The sequence below is a fragment of the Notechis scutatus genome, chromosome 1, assembly GCF_049901735.1.
Source record: "Notechis scutatus isolate UNSWTSFEM ecotype Mainland chromosome 1, rNotScu1.2, whole genome shotgun sequence".
In the NCBI taxonomy this organism is placed as follows: Eukaryota; Metazoa; Chordata; class Lepidosauria; order Squamata; family Elapidae; genus Notechis; species Notechis scutatus.
The window spans coordinates 36,226,786-36,245,671 of NC_142009.1; the positions used below are offsets into that span (position 1 = coordinate 36,226,786).

General features: G+C 38.2%; 1 protein-coding gene across 1 annotated transcript in view; it reads right to left on the minus strand.

The window, feature by feature from the left end:
• Positions 1–9,595: 9,595 nt before the first annotated feature.
• Positions 9,596–18,886, minus strand: part of EFEMP1 (EGF-like fibulin extracellular matrix protein 1) — a 52,290-nt gene continuing 42,999 nt past the window's right edge. Inside the window, exons 7-11 of the mRNA XM_026676722.2 lie at positions 16,837–16,956; positions 15,831–15,950; positions 14,733–14,856; positions 13,584–13,779; positions 9,596–12,671 (exon numbers count right to left, since the gene is read on the minus strand). Coding sequence (XP_026532507.1) covers positions 12,513–12,671; positions 13,584–13,779; positions 14,733–14,856; positions 15,831–15,950; positions 16,837–16,956 — 719 coding nt within the window. The 3' untranslated portion in view covers positions 9,596–12,512. The remainder of the gene's footprint in view (positions 12,672–13,583; positions 13,780–14,732; positions 14,857–15,830; positions 15,951–16,836; positions 16,957–18,886) is intronic.

The window sequence follows — 18,886 nt, forward strand, 5'->3', positions numbered from 1 at the left end:
CCAGGCAGAACCAGCTTTCTACCTCCCCCAAACTCAAGCTCTGATTATTCTTCCACCCTTCCAAATGATGTGAGAGTTATTAATGTCTTGGCTTTGATAGGAAACCAAAGAAGGAACACTCAGTTTACCAGCCAGCAGAGAGGAATGACTGACCTGCCACAGGCCAACTTACCTGCATCCATGCCAACTTTCCAATTAGCCAGTTGGTCTTAGTCAGCTCTTTGATGGGCATAACAACATCTACAGTTGGCTAGTTTAGCAGTACTTTGGCCGCAATCTCTGCCTGGAACTTGGCTGGGGAGCTCAACTTTTGCCAAGGAGTTTCCTGACCACACTGGTCACTGCAGTATCTATGTGCCCTCTCCTCTGGTCATTAGAAAATGTTGTCTGTGAGATTTTGCTTTGAGCTTCAAAAGGCACTGCGCAACTGGCCTCCACAGAGATATCTGTCTTTGTATTTCCTGATTGGCATTTCCCAGTATCAGATCTTAACTGTGCTCCATGCCAACACAGGTTTACTGGGGTTTTCCCCCCCAAAGAATGTTACACCTGTTTTTAATAATAGTTCCTGCAGTCTCTTGAAAACACGTTAATCTTTTTTTGTCCAGAATGGTGATATTAACCAGTTCAGAGAGCCCAATTTTGTTTGGTGGGTGCTGCTAATTATATCACAATTAAATCTATTAAGGGAGTGAGGGATAGTTTGCTGCTTTTGCTTGGTAGCATTTATTTGTTGTTTTTACTACTTTTATTATTCCTGAGGGTTTGCAATGAGTGTTACAACTGTTTTCTTTAGCAATTAATTTTCTTGGGCCCACCTCATACAGCTGCAGTTCCTGTGGCTATTCGATTGCTCATGGTTATTTAGACTGCCTTTGGTGAGAGGGGAACCACTCGTTAATTAGGCAACTTGCCAGGTGGCTAAACTGCTATTCCAGGTTATCTATTTGTGCTTCTTCTCATGATTAACAAGATCTGGCAGTTGTTGCCCGAACTGATGCAAACCCACAGCATCCACCAATCTTTCTTCTTACTTTTGCCCACAATCAGTAAGGACAGCATCATTCTTGCAGTGACCAAATAGGAATCGGCAGCGAGGAAGCTGAGTTTAGAGATTCAGTAGTTCTGGATAACACTTGAACTTAGCAGAAAGGCAAAGTCTAATCAAGAGGAAGATCGCTTTTCACCTAGCCTACCTCTATTTCTAAGCCCAAAGGGTGGAGAAACCAGAAGCAAAGATAAATCAATGTTAAGCTGCTCTGTGCCATTAGAAGAACCCTAAACTGTTAAAAAGAGTCAGTATTTTTAATGCTTAAGGCACCAGGCTAGAAACCAGGAGACCTTGAGTTCTAATCCTATTTTAGGCATAAAACCAGCTGGATGACTTTGGGCCAGTCACTTTCTTTTAGCCCAGGAAGCAGCCAATGACAAACACGTCTAAAAACCTTGCCAAGAAAACTGTAGGGACTTGTCCAAGCAGTTGCCAAGAATCAACACTGACTCAAAGGTAACAATCACAGTCACAAACAGCTGTTCATATTATCAAGTCACAGCTCATAGATAACTTTGTTTGGGCTTAAAAGGCAAGCAAGGTGGGTTCTGGTTAGGCTTTTGATTGGGTACTTCCAGGGAACACTGGGGTTAAGACTAGAATGCAGAAGCCCATCTGAAGAAGCAGCAATAAACTACTTCTATCCTGTTGCCAAGAAAACTGTATGGTTTCCATGTAGCCTTTAGGTATTCAGCCTAATGCAAAAGACACTTTACTTTTAGGATGTTAAATATTATATGCACAGTGGCGGTAATCTACCGGTTTGGCCCGGTTTTGCAGTACCGGTAGTGCTGAAGATCAGTGGAGACTGAACCAATTCTCTCTCAGGGGCTGCTGTTGGGCCCACCTGCCTGCCCGGGATCCCGTACTGACCTTTATTCCCTGCTTTTGAAGCGCAGCTGCTTTGCGCGGCACAGCAGATTGCCACGCGTCAGCTGCTGAAGTGGCAGGAAGAGTGCAGGATTGCAGGAGGTGAGTTGGAAAGCCTCTGTGCCTGCTCAAAGTGCACGTGCACAAAGTGTGCCTACTAAGCCACACCCACCAAACCAGTAGTAAACTATTTTGAAACGCACCAGTGCATATGCACCCATTGATTCCTGGAAAGAGTAATCCACACAGGATCCATTCCGTAAACCTGGGCATTTGTCACTGACCTTCCTATTTGCTGGATTTTTTTTTTCAAATGGTTCATAAACCTTCAAGCTTCAGAAAAATTCTGCTTAGATGAATATGTCTTCAGATTATGCCTGAAATCTTGTTTCTTTTATAGTATCTAATAACATCATTCCAAATTAGTCACAGTATCAGCTAAAATCCTTTAGTATTACATGCTACTGAACTAACTTGGCATCTGAACTTGGCTGTTCTGGATTGGATGGGATTATTATTTGTAAAATAATAAAAATTAAATAAATTAAATTTTAAAAAAACCACAAAAGAATTAAAGAATTGATTGGCCTAGATTTTCCTGTATGTGTATTTTTGTGTTTGGATGCTTGTTTCCAAGGTCACAGAAAATCTTTTTACAATGAAACCTAGTTTTACCACACTAACGGAGGGTGTCTGTTACAATGAATGCCTGTTACATACGAAAGTGTGTTATCCTATCAGTTCATGTAATTTGTATTATGTCATTATGTACATTGTGCAAATTATGTAATTTGCACCATTTGTGTAATGATAACATGAAAACAATATAATTTGTATCAATTTATATCATTTAGGTGATGAAATAAATATAGCAATGGCATAAATCATAGAAGTTTGGTTTATTTCATGTGAAGTCTGTTGTAATATAGACTTGCTAAATAGAGACATTTCTTTGTTAAAGGCTGGTAAATTAAGCCTGTTCATTTTCTAGAAATGTAGTTTAGGTTGATATATGCAAACTATATCCAGACTACATACTCAGATATTCCTAATTCTTTCAAGTCAAATGTTTGTAAGATTCCCCAAAAAGGGTCTTCTATCAATGTGGGTTGCCTGGTTAGAGATTGGATTTGTTTCTATATCTGTCAGCTTGGCTATATTTGGACAACGGTTTACTAACCTTACAGAAGACTGATGCATCATTCTTCCTGTCCCTTGGGCTAGAAGGAGAAGCTGGCAGAATTCTTGTCAATTTTATTTTAATTCCTAAAGATCTCAAATCAATAAGTATTGCAAGGGAATTCTGGCAGCAATTGGCTGTAGGGCCTGGAAGTATATGCAAAATTTATTTATTTATTTATTTATTTATTTATTTATTTATTTATTTATTTATTTTTGATTTGATTTGATTTGTCAATTGCTTACAAGATAATAGATATAAGTATAAACATGAGTAAGAATACAGGAAATAGGTACGAATAAATGGGGACAATAGGACAGGGACGGGATGGGGTGAGGTCAATAGTGGATAGTTTGAGGTTAAAGGAGTTGGGGTTAGAGGATGTAACAACAGAGTCGGGTAGTACATTCCAGGCATTGACCACTCTGTTGCTGAAGTCGTACTTTCTGCAATCGAGTTTGAAGTGGTTTACATTGAGTTTGTATCTGTTGTGTGCTCTTGTATTGTTGTGGTTGAAGCTGAAGTAGTCATTGACTGGTAGGACATTGTAGCAGATAATTTTGTGTGCTACGCTTAAGTCTAACCGTAGGTGGTGTAGTTCAAGGTTGTCCAAGCCCAAAATCTCAAGCCTGGTGATATAGGGTATATAAAAATATAGGTATATAAAAATGGCATTGCTTTACTGCATTTATATGGAATAACAGGGAAAAGCAGGCCAAGCATCTACTAGTGATCTTCATTTAACAACTACTTATTCAATGACAGTTCAAACATATGGTGGCTTTTACAGGTTTGGGTGGGTTTTGGAGAACCCCGTAAAGTAATTGATTCAGACCCCTGACAACCTGTCTCTCCTTTCCCCATAGATTGCTACAGGAGAAAGAACTGGATTGGTGGAGATATGTATCTCACATCCATTCTGTTGTACTTCCCCATTGCTTTGATTACACTGGGATTTGGCATCAAAATCTTGACCTCTGAGGAGATGTGGCCCTCGATAGAAAAAAGTTGTTCTATGGAGCAGTGGCATTACATGTCCATTCTTACATAGGAATCCATGCAGGAGAAGGGAGCACATAATTTCCACCTCTTATGCTCCTGCATTTAACACTGCAACACAGTTATGAAAGATTGGTGTGAAATACATTTCATCATTTGGTGTTAACATGGTTGGCTGAAGATGCCTATGATTTGCATCTAATGTCATAAATAGTGATGGTGTTCTGAACAAGCACTGGAGATTCTTAGCTGGTCCCTTGGAAGGTATAGGTCATCTCCCAGCCAATAAGCTGCTATGAGGCCATTCTGCACCTCTTCAAAGTCCAGGATTGTCTTCTCCAAGACATCTGTGTATTTTCATCAGGCATTCCTTCATTGTGAACACTCAAGGGAGTTTCCTGGGTTACCTCTAGAACTGCCCTGCTGACAGAACTATGTGAACATGGTTCAAAAGAAAACTTTATGGATGGTTATAAAAAAAAAATCCAGAGGGAAAAACAATAAATAGATCTCTGGCTCTATAACAGACTTTTCTAAATTCCATGAAATTTAGTGCTTGGTTGAAGATTGCACTGGATAATTTAGGGCTTCCCCCTTTTAAGCATTCCAGAGCAAAGACAGAATTCTTCTTTCCCATTAAAGTTTCATGTTTCTATTTTTGAGTTTCATGACTTGGGAAAGAATAAAACAGTCGGGCCTCTCAGTAAAGTCCTCAACATGTTTCTTCATGTTTACCCACTCTGTCCCTTTGCCAGATCTTTATGGTTGTTTGTGGGTTTTTTTAAGCTCTCAAAAGACAAAATAGCCTCATTAAACATTAGGATTAAAAGATAAGGACTCTAAGATATAAAGCTCAGTTCTTGATTAGACAGGAATGAAATGGCTGGTTGCAGTCTTTCATAGAAATCATTTGAAGTAAAAAAAAAAAAATAAAAAAATATCCCTATTGAATTTTGGAAGGATTATAGATGCACACATACACATACATACAGTCACAATTATCTGGGGCCAGGAAGTCATGCCCAGATGTTCACTTGACAAGCCTGAACTCTGTTTCACTAATCAAGTTGGTACTGGCTTTGCAATGAATTTGGGAAGTTCCTGCAAGATGCAATTAAAACATGTATCTGCCTTGGATGTTTTGAGTTCTCTAAGCGACTTCTAAAATGGTATGGATTCAGCTAATACAGTGCCCATGGTGCTGGACAGCATGTCTTTGGCTGTATAGTAATAATAGTAATATATTCAAATATATTCCAATTAAATACCCTAACCAAGATGCAACAACAAGCCACTGAAAAAGCAGTTAATATTCAGAAATGTGGAAGAGTTGTAGTATTGTGCAGTTAAACACTTATTTCTGAACTTAATTGCCTTTTTACCATACTTTACTTTCTCCATTAATAAAAGTCAGAATAGATCAGATTGGTCTACCTAGTTGGTTTTCATTCAAACACAAATCAAGACCCATTTTCCTACGTCCTTTGTTTTTAACAATATCCATTAATATATTTGGAAAACATTTAAAATGTGTCTTTGTATGTGGGTGTGTTTTGTAATTTAGTACAGTTATTCCTTAGGGTTCTCCAGAAGCTCATATGTAAATTGCAATGTTTGCACAACATTGTTATCTGTTTTCTAGGCTCACATTTATCCATTTTTTCCATTTAATTAGCCCACCATACATAACTGTATTTCTTATTCTGACACAGAGTACTTCCACATACTTGCTGGCTTCATTCCCTCCACAATCTCAGAAGCATTTTTGCACTGCTATGTGACTAACCTCATTGCTGATATCTTCACAGTACTCAATAGACTTTTTTATTTTAACCTGACCTAACCTTTCATGTTTTAAAAGCAAAAATCTCTATACCTCTAAGTGGAAGATTTTCAATCCTGGTTCTTAATTGCAAAGCAACACAATTGCCTCCTTTGGGTGATAGAATGCAATCCAACAATTTGGCAGTGCAAGTAGCCATCATTTAGCGATTGGTTTGTTTAATCATCATTTGCATTTACAGCAGTGATGAAAAAGCAACTTTACCACCAATCCTCACATGTACAGTCCTTGCAGGTTAGTAAAGCAAAGGAAAACTGAAGTGAGATTATAAGCACGAATTCATTTAGCAATTGCTTTGTTTAATGACCAAGTTGCTGCTCTCAGTTGTGGTCACTAAATAAGGACGATCTGTATAGTGCACAGAATGACCAGCAGTGTTGAACTGCTGTTTTACAATATAGATTTACTGCAGTGGCATATCAAGGCAAGGCAGTGGGAGTGGCCTACTCTAGGTACCGACAATGAGCTACATTATCCGAAGATGGTATCCTATCCAGAACATGGTGGTCATGGGTGGGAAGCTGGATCACTGCTGCCGGCACATCAAACAGTTGCAAGGACAAAGGCAACTGAGATGGAGAAGGGCAGGCTGGCAGTAATGTGATTGGACCAGCCTGCATTCTGTTACTGTTCCTGCAGCTGTTGCTTAGCACTCACCCCCACCCCATCAGTTTTAGGGCCCAAATATGCTAGGTATGCCATTGCCATATGGAAAATATGAATTATTTGCCAGTTGTCCTCCAGAAGGAAATTAAAAATGAAACATACTCTCAGAGAAATGCTGACATTTTACTAAGCAAACTGATAAATCTTTTTGCATGGGCAAGGTCCTGGATGTGTGTGTGGAGCATGCAACTATTACATTAAGATTCCATTCTTCAAGTGGAATTGGTGACCAATGTACTCTACTGTTTTCAAGGGTCTTCAAACTTGGCAAGTTTAAGACTTGTGGACTTCAACTCCCAGAATTCCTGAGCTAACATGACTGGAGGTGGAATTCTGGGAGTTGAAGTCCACAAGTCTTAAAGCTCTCAAGTTTGAAAACCCCTGCAAGATACCAGGATTGGCACTGCTGGGGCACAACAGTAGTGCCAATCCTGACAAGACCTTTCAAGTTCTAGACCTATTGGACAAGGGGTGTTCAGGGGCTCTACCCAGAAGGCTTCTTGAAGGCTCGTTCTATAAAAGTTGCAGTAGAGGCTGGGGATTTGTTTTTTGTTTTGTATTTCATAATGCAAAATAGAAGATCAATCAGTATATGACTTAGGGTTACTTCCTCCATTCAGATGCTTTTTATATGTGTTCACACTTTATATGGGTTTATATGGATTCACACTTATCAACATTCTCAGTATTTCTGGTTGGAAATTATGATAGTTGAGAGTAAGGGAACAGAAAGGGCTGGGAAAAGTCCTCTATTGCAACCTGTTCAGCTTGTGTCCACTAGTAATGATTGGGACAGGAGCGATGGTAGGTGGAAATATATTACCGAAATTATTAACTGTGCAATGCTCAGAATACTATTCTGAACTGGACAATTTGAACTCATATTTTATTAAAAGGGTCTGTCTCTTTTAACATATACATAAAGTATATACAAGATAAACAGCTCCATTTAACATCTGTTTTTGCCTAACTATAAAAAGCATTTGACTTTTTACCCCCTCTCCTTTCACTAGCAACCATAATTTGTTCTGTGGGCCAGATGAAATACGATTTGCCTCCTCCTCCACAGCAACCAGATGCTGTGTGCTTTAATTTTGTACCAGGCAGGTGTTCCCCCACCTGGGAAATGTGGAGATTTGCCATCTAGCAGAGTTTATAGTTTTTGATGGAAATGCGAGGGCGTTAAATGTTATTTGATGAAGAGTTGCCTTTATCCCTAGTGGGCCCCCATACGCATAGCATATGATCAGTCAAGCAGCTGTTCTGTATTTGAGTTGAAGAGCTATAAGTGGTTGGCCTTTTCAAAACATAAGCAACTGCCTGCTACTATGGTGATGGATTTCAACAGTAAACTCCTGTTTTTAAAGATGTCCAAACATAATAATCCCACTGGACTCATGTTCAGGTGGTCCTGAAGAGTGAACGAACTTGGTTACTATGCCCACAGCAGGCTTGTTTACTGAAGAGTTTTTTTTTTACTGACACGATCCAGGTTTCTGGGAAGATGCTGTACTTCAGGGACAATTTTATGTTATTTCGAAACAGTTGCAAGCACAGAGCAGATTTCAGGTCAATTGCACATACTCCTTAAGTCACTTAAAGGAGTAAGTAGCACAGAGCCAGATTTTATCTGGTACTTGAAGATACACATTCTACCCTTCCAGCCTAGAAGTTTGAGCCACAAGGACACCCTCAAGTGAGGACCCTGTGCTAATCTAAAACTACTCTGAATTGGATCCCATAAAATTTATGGAATTGATTTCTTTTGCAAATAATCTTCAAACTGCCTTTAAAAGATGGATTTGGGGCATGATGGAAGCCCAAAAGGCTCACCCAGATTTTTGAGTGGCAACTCCCCCCAAGCAAGCATAACACAAGGGGCAAGAATTCTTATCCCGGCTTAGTGAAGAGGAGAAAAGTCCTGATATGTCACGTGACGCAGCTGCGATGACGTGAGTTTGATACCCATGGCCTAAGGGAATGGTCTTTTTAAAATTGACAATTGCGGCTAAGTCTCATAGAATATTGGGGAGGTGGGATATGGACAAGCAAAAATGGGTGTAACCTACTTTTTAAAATCAAAATAAACCCTAAAAAGAAAATTGCTATCAAAACACCAAAAGGCATCCAAACATTTGCTGAAATAAAGGCTGCACTCCACTATCAAATGTTCATCCTTCGTGTATCAGTTGCCATATTACACAATCATATACCTTCAATGCTTTCTTCCTCCATCCTTCCATCTCTGCAGCTATCTTCAATCAGTGTTGACTTTCCCAGGTTCTCTCCATGTCAGGCTGACCCTCAAATGCCCACTTTCTTTGCTGGATGCTATTGGTTTTCTGCAGTTCTCCCCCAGTCTAGTGCTCCTCCTTTTCTTAGCAACCTCTGATTCTCCTCTCAGATGTGTCTGGTGTTCTCTTGACTTCCATTCTGCCATTCCCATGCTTCTCCCTTCACTAGGATCTGGTATTTGGATCCATCCATTTCTTATTCCCTTCCCCCCCACTTCAGCCTGCTTTTTTCTCATGTTATGTAATTGCATAATAATAATGTGCAGGCCTTCCTATTTATTTTTTTGCAATTCACACAACGAACAAAAGTTATAGTTGCCAGAAGCCAGCACTTCATTTGGAATTGCTTTCTGCCCATTAAAGTGATGGGCATCATGCTGCCTATTGCTGAATTAGAGCAACAATCTGAACTGATTCAGATAGGTTAGTGGAAACAATATTTATTAGAAAGTATTAATGATTCTTTGAACTAAAATGTTTAGATAGCATATACTTCAATAGATACTTTTCTAACCATGCTCCCTTTAACTTTTTTCCCTACTTTCTATGAGAATATGTGTTCTGCTACTAAATGACAGACAATAGCCGGTGTGAACTTGTGCATCCCTGTAAAATTAATGACATACACCAGTCACTGATCTGGTTTCTTTGAGCTGTCCTTTAGCTTAAAATAACTTGCAAGACAAAATGAATCCACTAAAAGATATGTTCTTTTATTTATTTATTTTTTAGAAAAATGTACATCAAAGAGTTCTTTGTTATGATTTTTAGATAAGAAGCAAGAGAAGTCTTTACATAATACAAAAGAATGCTTTTAACTCGAGGTCCTATTACAGTTTTCTTTTGCTAAACACCTTACATTCAGAATCACAATTCTGAGTTATAAAACAGATATATTGGTTGACTAAGTTTAATGTCATATTGTAGAAAGCTTTATCAAGAGAAGCTAACTCTTGGACCTCAAATTTAAAAACAGAAAAACCAGAGCCAAACATGATTTTAAAAAAGAAATAATATAGAAACAGCTGTTTTTTAGATTGGAGGATCTTAGTTTACAAACACATATCTACTTCTCCCCATTTTTATGTTGGAGATTTGAACGGTTGCTACCTGTACAAACCATAATACTTATACAAAATGATTTCTCCAAATGATTTTTTGTTATTATTTTGGTTCAGAGGCTTATTAATGTTTGGCAAATACCTCTCTCCTTATGTCCTATTTTTTTTGGAAAAGTTAAAATATCAACGAGTGGTATGTTTAAGTAGAAAAGATTTGTCTAGTATCTTTTGCTCAGGAAACACCAAGTGCTAACTATTTCCTTTTTATCATTCCAATTAATCTTTATGGGTTTTTAAAAAAACCCTCCACTATGAAAACAAATAACTCTCTACAGAATTCTTGCTTTTCTTTAATCGTAAGGCACTTTAAAAGAACAATAGCAAGGGATGTACATTACTCAAATGTCCTTAATATGCAGGTTAATATTTAGAGAAGAGTCTATATATTCCACTATAGGGCCCCAAAGGAATACAGTACTTCAATAATTCCTCTCTAGAAGCACTTTACTTTCCCCTATTGGCATGATTTGCTGCCTTTCACTTATGTTAGAAAAATATGTGATTCCTTCACATATGAAGCAGGAATTTGTCCATGTAACCCAATATGTATTTTGAATGTCACTGGCAGGGTTTATTTCCTAGTTTTGCTATGTGAGAGAATGGAAAGGCATAGAACCTTGAGCACTGGGTGGCTGTCTGTGTATATCTATTTATATGTATGTACTACTGACACTTGTAGTTAATTCAGTAGCAATTTAGTAACTTTGAACATAGGATTGGAAGGGACCTCAGAGTTCTTCTAGTCCAACCCCCTGCTCGAGACCCTATATCATTTCAAATAAATGCTTGTTCAGTCTCTTTTTTGAAAGCCTTCAGTGACAGAACACCCAGAACTTCTGAAGGCAAGTTATTCCAGCAGTTAATTGCTCCCATTATTAGGAAATTTCTCCTTAGCTCTAAGTTGCTTCTCTACTTGGTTAATTTCCAACCATTGTTTCTTGCCTTGCCTTTTGGTGCTTTGGAAAATAGTTTGACCCCCTCATTTTTGTAGGAGCCCCTCAAATATTGGAATAGTGCTATCATGTCCCCCTAGTCCTTCTTTTCATTAGACTAGACATACCCAATTCCTGTAACTGGTTTTTGTACATTTTAGCCTCCAGCCCCTTAATCATTTTTGATCTTCTCTATATTCTTCTTTGTATTGTGGTGACAGCACTGGATGTAAGCATGGTCCAAGTGTCATCTAAAAAGGCTTTGTAAAGCAGTACTAGAACTTCATGTGATCTTGATTCTATCCCTCTATTACTGCAGCTTAGGACTGCATTGGCTTTTTTGGCTGCTACCACGCCAGGTTGGCACATATTTAAGTAGTTGTCCATTAGGAGTCCAAGATCCCTCTTGCAGTTATTGGCAGTAAGCCAAGTTTCACCTAGTCTATACCTAGGTGTAAAACCTTACACTTTTTTTCTTACCTAAGTGCAAAACCTTACTTTTGTCTATGTTGAATTTCATTTTGTTGGATAGGGCCCAGTATTCAAGTCTGAGCTTGTCTTCTGGCGTGTCAACTACTCCTGCCAGCCTACTGTCCTCTGCATATTTGATGAGTTCCCCTTCATTTCCCTTGTCTAGATCATTTATGAAGATATTGAAGAGCATTGGACCTAAAATCTTGGGGTATCCCACTGTTTACTTCCTTCCAGGTGGATGTAGTTCCTATCAGGGTCCTATTGAGTTTACTGTCAATAAATAATAAAATGACCCTTTTTGGTCTAGACCACATCATGAAGACCATGTGAAGCTCTTTTTCTTAACAGCTGGCTTATTCCATCCTCTTAAAGAGAAAAATACACATATGGATTGATTTTCTGTTGAAATAAATGGAGCTTTGCAAGCAAAGGATTGGCATACTGGATTACGATGCCCATTATTTCAGTAGATAAAAGTGGTACTATTGTAATATTGGGTTAAATACTTGCACATATGCCCTGAAAAATCACAACTGAAAACAAGGTTAGTTTCCAAGTTATTTTGAAAATGTATGAAGGCTTCTTTTGAAATTACACAAACTATATTTATGGTCTAACCCCACAACTCAGCTATGATCACTGTATGAACAAGTATGTATGTGTCAAAAATAAGATGTTTCTATGAAATTGGAAATTCTGTTTGCTTAGACCCCCAAATAGGCACACAGCTTATTCATGTTCTGATTACAACTTCTAGTGATCACAGAGAAGCAGGAGCTGAGTAAGAATGTAATTTGACTCACTGCCTCCATGCATTTTTTCCAGAAAAGAGCTGCTATGCTATAGGATGACAATAATTACAAGTTATTGTAAGTATGATAGAGGTGCAGTTTCTCAACAGAAGGTGACAATATCCAGGTTATATTATGTAATAGCATGGTTACAACTACTAATTTCTTTAATAAAGTTTTTTCTTTTAAAAAACACCATGTAAAATCTATAAATAAAATCGTAAGTGCTTCATTCAAAAGAAAGCTTCTTTGGTTGCTGTGGGTGCTTTCAAAATTACTTAATTTCAGTAACTAAAAAGAGTAAGGTCCCACAATAAGTGTTAACCTTAGTACTGAACTTGACCGATAGTTCATGTTGTTGACCGTCAACAGCTCCAGGTCAATGATATGTTCTCGTGGACCTGTTAGTGGCTTGACCAACACAAGCATTGCACTCACTGAGCTTGTTTGCTGAAAGAAAGAAAGGAAAAAATGTTAATGTACAGCCAATGCACCCACAAATAATTTCCCAGGATACGTACTTATGTGAAAATGATTTAGAAAATATATTTTAGAGCTCACACAAGTGTGAGTGCAACTTTCTTTCTTCTACTAATTAAAGCAATCACATCCTTTTTCAGGCTTTAATGTGATCCCATAAAAAGACACCACTGCTTTAGGTCATTTTAATGACTCTAAAATATGGCTTCCTTAATTAATAACAGATTTGTTACGCTAGCATGAGATTGGAAGCATTTCTTCCAAATCATTGTCAGAGTGTATATACTCCTATATAGATATTCACACACAGAGATATAATCTGTATATTGTAATGGTTAAGGGGGTTAAACTTAGGACCACCAAGGGCAGGTTCAAATTCTCCCTCGGCCATGGAAGTTTACTGAGAATCTCTGGGTCAGCCCAACATAGATGTGATGAAATGTAGTCTGGATTCCCAGGAGGGAGGGAAAGCATTCTAGAGGAGTAAGAGGCAATTCAGTTCAGGTGGTTTATGTAAGAGAAAAAAGGTGAAAACAGCCCCTCCCTAATACCTCCCGGAGTATATGCTTGATGTAGGTAGCAGTCTGTTTCAGTTTTGCAAGATTTGTCTATAGGTGTGGGGCAATAAAGAAATCTGCTTTAAAGAATCATTGTGTGTTTTCATTTCTGAGATCTGACAACAGAGTTATTTTGTGTTAAAAACATAGTAAGAAGATAAAACATGTATTATGTCTTTAGCAGTGATCAGATGACACAATGGGACAAAAGAGTTCTTCACAATGAAGCTGTTGATTCTATCCCCTTTAATTTGGCATGTATTATATTTGCTGAATTCCATTTTCAGCATCAAAGAAATTTCAGAAGAACATACAGAATACTTACTCTAAGAAAGAAGTCTCCATTGTCATTTCCAGATTTAATCCGGAAGGTGTTAATTGTATTGGGGATAATTGTGGTTGCCTGAATTTGGAAGATATCAGATGGCACAGTCCTCTCTGAATGGATGCTCATATATTTGTGAACAATGGAATATGGCAAGTCCCGACAAAGAGGATTAGACACTGTACAAATACAGCGACTGTAAAAGAAAGCACAATGATTGAAAAACATCCTTGTTCCATTACAAACTGGTGTTCGGTTTGGAACTCTAATGATAACTTATTGATAAAAAAAAATCAGAAAATAAAATACAAGCTGAATAGTCAAGATCTTGTTGATGATCCAAGCTCTGTAAAGGACCTTGGAATACTCATCTCTAATGATCTAAGTGCTAGAGCCCACTGTAACTACATAGCCAAAAAGACATTAAGAGTTGTTAACCTAATCTTACGTAGCTTTTTCTCTGGTAATATTACACTAACTAGAGCATACAAAATATTTGCTAGACCAATACTCAAATACAGCTCATCAGTCTGGAACACACATTATGTATCTGATATTAGCACAGTTGAGAAAGTCCAGAAATATTTCGCAAGAAGAGTTCTCCACTCCTCTACTCGTTGTAGAATACCTTATGCCACCAGACTTGAAATTCTAGACCTAGAAAACCTTGAATTACGCCGTCTTCGGTCTGATCTAAGTATGGTATATAAAATCATACATTGCAATGTCCTACCTGTCAATGAATACTTCAGCTTCAACCATAACAACACAAGAACACACAATAGATACAAACTCAAGGTTAACCGCACCAAACTTGATTGCAGAAAATACGACTTCAGCAACAGAGTAGTCATTGTCTGGAATACTCTACCTGACTCTGTAGTTTCTTCCCCAAACCCCAAAAACTTTAATTCTTAGACTGTCTACTATTGACCTCACCCCTTTCCTAAGAGGTCTGTAGGGGGCGTGCATAAGCGCACCAACGTGCCTACCCTCCCTGTTTCTATTGTTGTTGTTTCTTTTATTTTTCTTATATGTACCCATTTCATGTATTCATAACTATGTATATACTTATACCTATTATCTTGTAAGCAATTGACAAATCAAATAAATAAATAAACTAAAATAAAATAAATAAACTTCCCTTACTTTTCAGATGCAAGCACATAAGGGTCCTGACAAGGATTTCTTGGGTAACAACGATAGCCACCATGATAATTAGAACACAACTCATCTTCTCGACATTCATTGCGTGTTTCACATTCATTTATATCTATATTAGGAAAAAAAAGGAAAAATGTTCTACAATTCTGCTATTTGCAATCTTTGAGTCTGGAGTTGTTCAAACATTTGAATCTACAATTGTCTATGGAAATTCTGAAACATCTAGGTCACAGTTGTCTCAAAGTTGCTTTTCAAAAGGCAACTGAACTTTCTTGGGTTTTTTTCCCCTTTTCTTTTGATCCCCCACCATTTAGTCAGAATTAAAGAAGCTTCTTGGATGAGAAGCTAAATGTTTCCAAGGAAAAAACAACAACAGGAAAGTCCAGTTGAAAAGCATCTTTGAATCTGTAAAATATCTTAGTAGTTAGAGCTTAATTATTTTTTGTAGTCTGCAAACTATCTTCGTAGCCCCTCTTTTGCACATATTGTAGCTCCTGTATGTGGATCATGAAGTACATATAAAAAGAAAGCAGATCTCAGAGATCTAAGGGTTGCCCATTGTTCACCTACTATAGTCTATCTCAGAAATGCAAGGCTTCTTATAGTTATTTTTATTTACATCTATATCGTCTATATTTTATCTATTTTTAAGAGGAGTTCCCCAACTAAATGGTCAGACTGTACTTTCTCCTTGCTCCTTCCCATCCCAGATTTTTGCAGTCTTAGACAAATAAACAACTAAGGTTTTCAATATGCTGTAGGAGAGCAGTGGTCTATGTTGATTGCACATTTTTGCCAGGGCTGGTTTAAATCAGGCATTTCTTAGGTGAATTTTATTTTATACAGGGATGTCAAGCTTGCATCATTATGTCACATGACATATCACAACTTCCCCCCACTTTGCTAAACCGGGCGGGGCATGGCCAGCGCGTGACGCATCCCTCCCACGGGCTGCAAGTTTGACAGCCCTTTTATATTACAGAAAGTTTTGTGTTAAGCAAAGATTTATCATTTGTATGATTTGATTTTTTATAAAAAAATAGTGTTAATATTATCATTATTTTTGCAGATATGTGAACTTACCTTGACAGTTTCTTCCTCTGACCAGCTGGTATCCATCTGGACACGCGCAGGAGAATCTTCCTGGCTCATTGACACACTGATATTGGCACAGGAAGTTAGAAGCTCTACATTCATCAACATCTGCAAAACAGAGGCATTTTCTAAGCCAGTTATTGAAGGTTCAGCATCTGCTTTTACACTGAAATTGTTCCTTGGCTATTATCTTCGTTACTTGGGCTGCAAAATACAAATGGTTCTTCCTTCCTGCTTTCTGACAGTTTTTGGAGGGAAATTGCATCTGCCTGCAAGAATGAGGTGTACGAACAGAAATAGAATCACTACTACCAAGTAGAAAGCAAAAAGAGCTTTCAAAGAGCAAGATTTTAGTGAAAGAATCAGCCTTCTAAAATCTTTTTTTTTAAATTGTGAAAGTTTGCCAGAGAATGTGAGCCTAATGTATTAATCTGGTTGACACAATATTTTAAGCCATGATATGGATTGTCTATTTTTTGACATATAGTATTGTGGGAGCTCAGCACAATGTTAACGGGAAAATCAATGTGCAGAAGTGGTCTTTTTTCTATTTGCTTCTAACCCATTTTGCTCATGCTGTAATTTCTTTGCCATGGAAGAATTATTCTTCCCTAGGAGATAACACGTGGGAAAACTCCAAGATGCACCAAAATTATATTTCTGAGAATTCTCAAGTGGTGATTCCTGGGAATTCTGGAAACTGTAATTTCAACATGTGTAGAGTTCTTTCCAGATTAGTGTCTATCTTCCATGGCCATTGAAATCATAGCATGAACAAATTAGGTTATAAGACTCCAGTGTACTTACCTTTGCTTGTATGTGGTAAGAGATATTACTATTGTCTAAAGAAGGCATTAAAGCTTCTGATTAGGAAGAAGACATAAAGCTGCAAGATGCTTTCTTTACACATTACTAACAGTGAACATATTCTATTCAAAAGGTTCCTTCCCATCCCTGTTGTTTGATAACTTCTTCAAGCTAAACAGCTACTCACCATCACAGCTGATTCTATCTGGGCTTAACTCAAAGCCTTGATTGCACTGGCATAAGAAAGAACCAACTATATTATAGCACAGTTGGGCACAGGGGTTGCCGGTCTCACACTCATTTATGTCTGAGAAGAAAACAAGAAAATGTGGCATTTTTATCTTTTCTTGAACCATTTTAGAGCATATTCACCATATTCTTTGTATACTATCCATGCTTGTTCACTTCGAATCAATTTATATGGATGGGGAATGAAACTCCAGCCTCTCAAGTTTGGACTATTTTTTCTGCTTAGTTTTGCTCCGTACCACAAATAAAAATGGCTAGCTATTTTATTCATACAAACAGTGGCTTATATAATTAGAAGTAAAGTTGGTGCTTTATGGATCTGAATAGCTTCAAGCATAGCATCGAGGAGGTTTCCCTGCAGTTTGATAGTTAATGTCAATGTTCCAATGAAACTTCCCATTTCATTTAGCACTCAGAAACAAAGTTCATCCAAGTAAGAAATTATTAAAGAAGTCACACTGGTACACCTGGGAAAACCCGAATCTGAGAGTTCCGGGTTTTCCCTCCATAATTGAAAATCAAAACCCATCCCCTGCACCCACCAGTACATCACATGGTCCAATCACCCATCGTTCCAACTGAAGACATTCCTCCAACCACTCCTTTCCAGGTGCAGGGTAACTTGTCCTTGACTTTATGAGAAGAATGTTGTTATGTCTAAATTTCCTCCTCTCATGAAATCCCCCCTCCCAAATGCCCAAGTACAAAGATGTGGCAGGTTGGAAGCTTCTAAGTAAAATATGGCTTCTAAAGCTGACATTTTCATTGCGTAGCGAACTACTGGCAACAGAAAATAACCAGGGCTGATGAGTGTACCTCAGTGGTTTTTCACTGCACCCCAATTTTCTTTGGTTTATTGGAGATGAAACACCAAATATGATACCTAAAGCAATGATGGAGGAACACAAAACCCAAACCTGACTGAGCATGGGTACCTGTCAAGCCCGAAATTGACACAAGCCCATATTCAAGTCAAACTCTGTGGTTGGAGGAGAGCCAAAAGCTTTTCATTTTCTTCCTTTAGTGTGGTAGTGGGCTGTTGATCAGCAGTTTTGTTATGATTTTGAGCTCCTTTCTTAGGAAAAGTGAACAAAGTTTTTTTCTCTGTCTCCCTAGTCTATCACCAGTTTGCCCAATATTTAGCTGAAATAATCACTTAGATTTGCTCTATTTTGATTCTTCTTGGGCAGGGTCTACAGTAGAACCTCTAGTCATGAACGCTTCTGACCGTGACCAAATCGGGTTCCAAAAAAAAAATTCACATTCCCCCGCAGCCTATTTCCCCTTCCATGCCGGTTTTTTTGGTAAACGCCGAGTTTCCAAAATTAGGTTCAGGTGACGACCAAATTGGGTTGCGATCAAAGTTATGGAATGAATTAGGGTTGTGACCAGAGGTTCTACTGTATATGGAAATTGACATTCCCACTAAGTAGACCATGCCAGGAAATGAACACCACAGGAAGACTTGGATAGCAGATTGAATAACAGAACCTTATAAAGTCTGATTGTTCTTTACCTCATCCTCCTTCTTATACATTACTGAATTAAAGAGGCATGTTCCTGAGCTGCTTCCAAATGTTATGTTGTTGTTTAGGCTTAAAAAAAAGTTTCAGCTTCTTTTGCCTCGGTAATGATACCTTAATATTTTTGTCAGACTTCTTCCTTATTCTCTATAAAGGCTGAGATATCATTTGTGGCATTGGTTGGGACTCCTTTTGACCTAGTAGGTTCTGATAAAATGGCCAAGACACTATGTAGTATACACTCTGCCATTCATGGCTATATCTGTGCCTAATTTGGATCCTATAGGGGACAGAGGGAACATGATGGTGCTTGTAGCCTGAGGAAAAAGTTATGACGTGTCCCCTCCCTTTAGGGGCCCTCACTGGATGCAGCCAATCTGGATACCGTATATACTCGAGTATAAGTCGACCCGAATATAAGCCGAGGCACCTAATTTTACACAAAAAAACTGGGAAAACTTATTG